This window comes from Sinocyclocheilus anshuiensis, unplaced genomic scaffold (genome assembly GCF_001515605.1).
Source record: "Sinocyclocheilus anshuiensis isolate Anshui unplaced genomic scaffold, SAMN03320099.WGS_v1.1 scaffold234, whole genome shotgun sequence".
NCBI lineage: Eukaryota > Metazoa > Chordata > Actinopteri > Cypriniformes > Cyprinidae > Sinocyclocheilus > Sinocyclocheilus anshuiensis.
In genome coordinates, this window is record NW_015544165.1 from 2,681,320 (window position 1) to 2,689,866 (window position 8,547).

The window sequence follows — 8,547 nt, forward strand, 5'->3', positions numbered from 1 at the left end:
TAGCTTTAATGTTTTGTTTTTTTTCAATTTTAGTCTTAGTAATTTAAGTACTTCAACTTTAACTCAAGTTGCCAGTGCAAGATTACTAATTTTTAGGGTTTTCACCTAGTATGTATTTTATTTCAGCTTTATTTGTTCGTTATTTTTTATTTTTTTTAGTTAACAATAATAACACTGATCATGGTTAGATATTTTAATCAGTGACAGCACTTTTATTTGTAAACTGTAATCGGACGCATTATAATTTAAGCAAAACTGAAATCTTTCCAAGAACCCCCTGGAGTTTACGTGACCTTAGTTGGGAATACTGCTCTGGAGTGATGCTATGTGACCAAATATATTTCTTACCAGACAGTTAAATGACAAAGAAATTGAAACTCATGTCAGGAGCCATCAGCTTGGTTTAATTTTTGGTTCTTGTTGCTTCACGTCTGGCGGCGTGACATTTTATCTTGAGAGAAAATAGCAACTTTTCCATTCTGGGTCTAACTCTTTCTCATAGCCGGTTTCAGCTGCTTGAATTGTGTCACTGTATCTGGAGGCCAAAAGCCACTGAAGACTGAAAACTGTGACAGTTTAATTGAGAATCATGTCTCTGCTGAAATGCATTTCACAAGACAGGTTAATTATGTTCAGTCTATCAGTTGTATTCTGCAGATTTGCTAAATCCAATTTGCAGTGTTTAAACGTGCACTCTGTCCTTTTTTTCTTCATTAAAAAGTTTTGCACAAAGAAATGAACAGCACATTTGAAAAATATATTTAAATTACATTGTACATTCACTCCAGTCATACTGTATCAATAGTCTAATATTATTATATACTATAATAATATTCTCCCTCCCTATTATTATACAGTTTCTTTTAATGACTAAATTAATCATGGTGTGATTGCTGCATCCACATCACGAGGTTTCAGTATAACAGCTGACCAGCACAACAGAATATTAGGTACACCTTTTTTATTTAACCTTCTGGTATTGTTCATTTGGGAGTCACGCTTGTGTTGTTCATGGTCAAACGTGACCAAACACCTGAAATGTAACTTTTTTTATTTCCAGTGAAATCAATGTAATATATTTTGGTTCAATAATATATTTTGTTTCTTTTTTATTTTGAGAGAATTTCATGATACTAATTAATATTTATGCAATAATTATGTAACATTTCTTATATTACTTTTCAATTATGGCAGTATTTCATGTTAAAATAGAGACAATGCCTTTAAAATAAAAAATTTGAAGGCAAATTAGTGCCATCTGGTGGGAGTAAAAAAAGAAAAACATCTGCAATTCCATGGTTTAGCCACTAGATTCCTATATAGCTCTAAAAAGGCTTATAAATGCTCTAGTTGTTTTTAGACATAAATACTTCTTTCTATCAAGTTGTGGATTTGGATAAATATTTAGACATTCTCAAAGACAACTTTTTGTAAAGGTTTAGATTTTTTTTAGTTTTGTTTGAAATTTTACTACAGTCAAACCTGAACACAGAGAAAGACATTTTGGCTGCGTCCGAAAGCCTAGGCAGCTGACTTGCTGCCTCGCCTGCCTTATGAGGCACTGACTTTGCAGGCAGCGTTTTTGCACGAGGGCACCTCATGAAACTGATTTCGGACAGGCTTCTGAGGCAGCATAACGGTTTAATGATCTAAAATAACAAAATAGAACGAGTTTTGATGATAACTAAACAAATATTTAATTATTATAATACTGATTTCTCGCTAGAAATAACATCAAAAGTGCAAAAAGTTAGTCAGAAACATACATTTACACACAAACTGACCACCAAACACAACTTTTAGACACCATCTTTATGTTTTTATCCGAACCGCCACGGAATGGAACGCACAGGATTGTGGGATATCAAAGGCAGCGAAGGATACATCTATGCTGCCCTGCCTTTAAAATCCAATTTTTGAAGGCAGATTAGTGCCATCTGGTGGGAGTAAAAAAAGAAAAACATCTGCAATTCCATGGTTTAGCCACTAGATTCCTATATAGCTCTAAAAAGGCTTATAAATGCTCTAGTTGTTTTTAGACATAAATACTTCTTTCTATCAAGTTGTGGATTTGGATAAATATTTAGACATTCTCAAAGACAACTTTTTGTAAAGGTTTAGATTTTTTTTAGTTTTGTTTGAAATTTTACTACAGTCAAACCTGAACACAGAGAAAGACATTTTGGCTGCGTCCGAAAGCCTAGGCAGCTGACTTGCTGCCTCGCCTGCCTTATGAGGCACTGACTTTGCAGGCAGCGTTTTTGCACGAGGGCACCTCATGAAACTGATTTCGGACAGGCTTCTGAGGCAGCATAACGGTTTAATGATCTACAACAAAATAGAACGAGTTTTGGTGATAACTATATTTAATTACAATAATACTGATTTCTTGCTAGAAATAACATCAAAAGTGCAAAAAGTTAGTCAGAAATATACATTTACACACAAACTGACCACCAAACACAACTTTTAGACACCATCTTTATGTTTTTATCCGAACCGCCACGGAATGGAACGCACAGGATTGTGGGATATCAAAGGCAGCGAAGGATACATCTATGCTGCCTTCAAAATTCGATCAGAAGAAGGTACCTTCGGAGACAGGAAGTGAAGCAGAATTTGTCTTCGGACGTGCCTTGATGCCTTCATGCCTTGAAATACTGCCTCCGAAGGCAGCATTTTAGAGATTTCGGACGCAGCGTTTGTTACACATAACATCAAATTTCAACAAAAATGTAACAAAAATTGAACAGGAATGCTTTATCAGAGGTTAATCAATCTGATTTCAACCTCTTATTTGAGTCTTATGGCTCAATTTTGCCATATTGTAACAGCCGCATCAGTTCATTTGTGTGTGTATAATAGTGTGTTGTGAGTGTGTGTTTCTGTTTTATTCTCTTGATGCTTTAGAGTTTAACCCCTTCCTTGGTGTCTTTACTGCATTGTGGCTGAATTATTGATTTTATTTCACGCATTTGCAAAAACATGCTTTGTGTTACAGTCACACTAGTTCATATATATACTGTATATGTGTGTGTGTTTGGGTGTGGGGGGGGTGAGTGTGTTTATTTTGCACTCTTGATATTTTAGTGTCACCCTTTTCATTGCTGTGCACTTTTTTCAGCATTGTGAAAGATTTGTAGATTGTACAAAAAAAAAAATTATCTGTATTTTCGTATTTTTGCATATTTCCCATTCATTTCCAATGGTTGTCATGTCAACTACACAAGTGTGACTATTTTTTTATGACCATTTAGCTTTTTCAAATCAAGTTCACTTTTTTATTTTTATTTTTTTTTTGTGGTCACATAGCGACTGCCATAAAAGTTTCATAGAGTTTCGTACCATTCTGATGAAATAGCGATTTTTAAAATTTCAAAACATTTTTCTGGTCTAAAATTGACTAAACAACACCAAAGGGTTAAACAAAATATAAGAAACAGAATATGAGCTTGATTTAAATATGTTTGACAGGTTATTATTACAGAGAAAAGAATAAGACTAAACAAACAAACACACTGCCATTCAAAAATGTTTGGGGTCAATAAAATCTTTCTGCTTATATTTAATTATTATAATACTGATTTCTCGCTAGAAATAACATCAAAAGTGCAAAAAGTTAGTCAGAAACATACATTTACACACAAACTGACCACCAAACACAACTTTTAGACACCATCTTTATGTTTTTATCCGAACCGCCACGGAATGGAACGCACAGGATTGTGGGATATCAAAGGCAGCGAAGGATACATCTATGCTGCCTTCAAAATTCGATCAGAAGAAGGTACCTTCGGAGACAGGAAGTGAAGCAGAATTTGTCTTCGGACGTGCCTTGATGCCTTCATGCCTTGAAATACTGCCTCCGAAGGCAGCATTTTAGAGATTTCGGACGCAGCGTTTGTTACACATAACATCAAATTTCAACAAAAATGTAACAAAAATTGAACAGGAATGCTTTATCAGAGGTTAATCAATCTGATTTCAACCTCTTATTTGAGTCTTATGGCTCAATTTTGCCATATTGTAACAGCCGCATCAGTTCATTTGTGTGTGTATAATAGTGTGTTGTGAGTGTGTGTTTCTGTTTTATTCTCTTGATGCTTTAGAGTTTAACCCCTTCCTTGGTGTCTTTACTGCATTGTGGCTGAATTATTGATTTTATTTCACGCATTTGCAAAAACATGCTTTGTGTTACAGTCACACTAGTTCATATATATACTGTATATGTGTGTGTGTTTGGGTGTGGGGGGGGTGAGTGTGTTTATTTTGCACTCTTGATATTTTAGTGTCACCCTTTTCATTGCTGTGCACTTTTTTCAGCATTGTGAAAGATTTGTAGATTGTACAAAAAAAAAAATTATCTGTATTTTCGTATTTTTGCATATTTCCCATTCATTTCCAATGGTTGTCATGTCAACTACACAAGTGTGACTATTTTTTTATGACCATTTAGCTTTTTCAAATCAAGTTCACTTTTTTATTTTTATTTTTTTTTTGTGGTCACATAGCGACTGCCATAAAAGTTTCATAGAGTTTCGTACCATTCTGATGAAATAGCGATTTTTAAAATTTCAAAACATTTTTCTGGTCTAAAATTGACTAAACAACACCAAAGGGTTAAACAAAATATAAGAAACAGAATATGAGCTTGATTTAAATATGTTTGACAGGTTATTATTACAGAGAAAAGAATAAGACTAAACAAACAAACACACTGCCATTCAAAAATGTTTGGGGTCAATAAAATCTTTCTGCTTTTGTAAAAAAATTCTTATGCTCACCAAGGCTGCATTTATTCGAAAAATACTGAGAAAAAAACCCCAGTAATACTGTGAAATAGTATTACAATTTAAAATAAAACATTTTCCTATTGTAATATTTTAAAATGTATTTTATTCCTGTGATACCAAAGCTGAATTTTCATGAACAGCCATTACTCCAGTCTTCAGTGTCACATGATCCTTCAGAAATCATTCCAATATGCTGCTTTGATCCTCAAGAAACATTTCTTATTATATCAATGTTGAAAACAGTTTTGATGCTTAATGTTTTTGTGGAAACCATGAAAAAATGTTTCAAGATTATTTGATGGAATAAAACGTTTTATAAGAACAGATTTATTTAAAATAAAAAATGACATTATAAATACCTTTACTGTCACTTTCTATCAACGTAGTGCATCCTTGCTAAATAAAATAATTTTATTCAAAAAATATCTTTAACCAAAAATTTCTTACCAAAAAGACTGATTTGCTCTTTTACATGTTACAAAACAGACTGAGTGCACCTTCAAAATAATTGGTTTTATTGTCCTTCCCTATCTTCTTAACTAATAATTATCATGTTTTGCGTTTCAGATGTTAAAGATATGATGACCGGTCCATCTGCAAACTCTCCAAGGTATTCTGCATCCAATGAGCCGTCGACACCAGCATCTTCATCCTTCATCTCTCACTCCCCTGAGGTCAACCCCTCTCCACCCGAGGAGCTCTTCTTCGACCCGGTGGCTGCTTCACACAGACAACTTCACCAACATTACAGAGACGCCAAAAAGCAAACTAGAAAGAGCGACCCAAGCATGCCTCGTGACAACAATGACAATTTTACACTCCCCCAGAGACAGGATGGGAAAGAACGCTTACAAAGTCCAAAAAAGACTCTAAACATGGACAACAAGAGCGATCCTAGCGGACGAGAAACTCGATCCCCAAGCCCCAGGAAGACCAAGAAGGAAAACGCTGGGATCAGACAGGAGGTGCCTCAAAAAGCCACTGACGGATTGAAGCCTAACTCTGGAAGGAGATACAAAGACGAGGGCACTATGCACAAGCAGGACAGGGAAACGGGAGAAATCAGACCTGAGGTCTCAAGAGGTGGCAATGACAGATACCCGAGGGACAAGACAGCAGAACCTCAGTGGTCTGAAAGCGGTACCCTCAACCGGAAGGACCACAGAGGACAAGACAGGCCTCGAGGGGAAGAGGATATCGAGGGTGTCCCTCAAGAGACTCCCCAGAATGGGAACCCTACCAACAAGAGAGCCCCTATAACCCCAGGCCCCTGGAAGGTGCCCAGCTCCGCAAGGATTCAGCCTCCGGTGCATGGAGTCTAATGCGTTTGGGAGCAGTTATTGATGTGAATCACTGTGGATTTTTTGGTATGACTATCACCATCTACACTGATAACATGCAGCGTTTGCTTGAGTCCACCAACAATACGAGCCTCCGTTTTGTTTTGTGCCAATCAGACTGCAGCTACAAACTCATCCATGTCTCTTTGCTCCTGTGACGATAACATGAAGGATGCTTTTCTGTGAAGGTTTAAAAATGTCTATTTATATGTATTAAAAGGATAGTTCACCCAAAAATGAAAATTCTGTCAGCATTTATCAGCCTTCTTGATGTTACAAATCCTGTATGACTCAAAAGAAGATATTTGAAGGATGTTGGTAACTAAACCAATTTGGTGACCATTGACTTCTGTTGTATGGACCATAAAATCTTTGATCTTCCACAGAAGATAGACAGACATACGGTGCTGAAATGACATGAGGATGAGTGAATGATGACAACCTTTTTCATTTTTGAGTAAACTATCCCTTTAATTTTCCATCTTTGATTCTCCGCATGTCCTTGACGACTTTTCCAGTGACGCAACTGTCCTCAAGATCCAGTCCTGAGAAGTGATTTTGTTTAGGCTGTGCATTATTCTGCTTTTTTTGCAGTGAATTTTCGACATATCTATCTTTAAAAGACCAGAAACTTAAGTTTAAGGTTAAGTATATTGTTTACTACTTGTGTGTTGAAGACGATGCATATGTAATTTATTGAAATGAATATGATGATATAAACATATAAATGTATAGCGGTATAGATATTTGTATCCATTCTGAGCCAGGTCACTTATTAGTGTTCCAGCTTGCCGATACGACTTTCGGCTTCCTAACAAACACATATTTTTTCACAGTGCTACAGCTTTTACAGTTAATCTCGGTGGAGCATTTGCAAGGTGTGTACATTTGGGATCAAATGTTCGCTCATATCATTAGAAGGTGAAGCAGAACTAGGAGAAATTCAGATATATTTTTGCATACTATCCAATCTAACATTATATTTTTTCTTATTCTATTTAGCACATCGAATGATTCATACTGCATTGTTTACCCAATATTGGAACTTCATATTCATTTAAAGTGTCTTTATGCATCTTTCAGATTATCCTATTAAATGTCAAGATGCTGTCTTATATCCATGGGAAATGTAGCTCTGAATTATGTGCCGAACCATTTGGATGTTATTCATCAGGTTCTTAAAGCCTCAAACAACTGGCACAGATTCAGACACAAGATATAACAATGTCCAATATCTTTTTTCCATAACAGTATTTTTGAAATACCATAAATATTAAGTGTCCATATGGGCAGAGCAGACATCAGTCAAACATTGCATATGCTACAGTGCTTCTATAATTTAATCATGATGAAAAATGTGAATACTTTCTAACAAGGTTTATGATTGCTTCTTGATCATTAAAGGGGTCATGAACTTCCTTTTTTATTACTTTGTACTGTTCTCTGAGGTCCACTTATAATGTTATCAAGATTTTTACAACAGAAAACATCATAATTTAGCAGTAATAGGCTATTTTCTGTCCTGTTTTGACCCCCTCAATGGAACGCTCTGTTTGAATAGACGTGGAGGATTGTAGACTCGGAAGTAAACGCCGACTGCTATGATTGGCTAACAGTTGTGTATGTTTGACAGCCTACAATCTTCATAGATGGACGCTGCTGTGATTTAGATTAAAAACGTATACTCAGTACATATCAAACGATCTGTAATAACAAAGCAATAGTGAGACACGTAATAAAACGTTACTCACACTTGTGTGCAGTGGCGCCTCCAGGATTATTTTTATAGTGTGGCCGAAAGGGGCCAGTAAAAATGTTAGGGTGGCACAATACAAAAAATGTTGCATGCCTAAATATAATGGCAGACATTAATTTTTGGCAATTACTATTCTCTGTATAGAGCAAAATGGAAAAAAGTCTCTCTGCAATTCAACTACAAGTACCCTCATGTTTATTTGGAGTGCAAATTCATTTCAAATGAGAGTAAAAGTATAAAGAAAGCATAGATGTTTAACCCGTCACTTCATCAAAACAATTGTTACACTGTTGAGAGCGTATTCTACAGTACACATCATACAAGTTTATTATTTTTATTTTTAATATATTGTTTCGTCAATGTCCGTGTTAATTTATAAAATAAAAATTATTCTAAAAAAACTCCACTCTTTTTGGTTGGGGGGGCCAATGGGGTGGCCAGTGTCATTTCAGGGGTGGCCGTGCCCCCCCCCCAGCCCCCCCTTGGAGGAGCCACTGCTTGTGTGAAGCAACATTACTGTCAGATCCAATATAGTCGGCACAGCATCGTCTTGGAGTTTCAATCTTTCTGAAAATCCTGCGTCGATTTGTGCCTTATTTGTAAATGAATCCGTGGTAAAATGAAGTGAACAAAGGACCAAGTTCTTACTGACGCGGTC

At 35.9% G+C, this 8,547-nt stretch overlaps 1 protein-coding gene across 1 annotated transcript in view; it reads left to right on the forward strand.

Annotated features, from left to right (window-relative positions):
• The window catches only part of LOC107695739 (membrane-associated guanylate kinase, WW and PDZ domain-containing protein 3-like), a 94,777-nt gene extending 87,196 nt beyond the window's left edge, over positions 1-7,581 (forward strand). Inside the window, exon 22 of the mRNA XM_016495763.1 lies at positions 5,361-7,581. Coding sequence (XP_016351249.1) covers positions 5,361-6,115 — 755 coding nt within the window. The 3' untranslated portion in view covers positions 6,116-7,581. The remainder of the gene's footprint in view (positions 1-5,360) is intronic.
• The last annotated feature ends 966 nt before the right edge of the window (positions 7,582-8,547 follow it).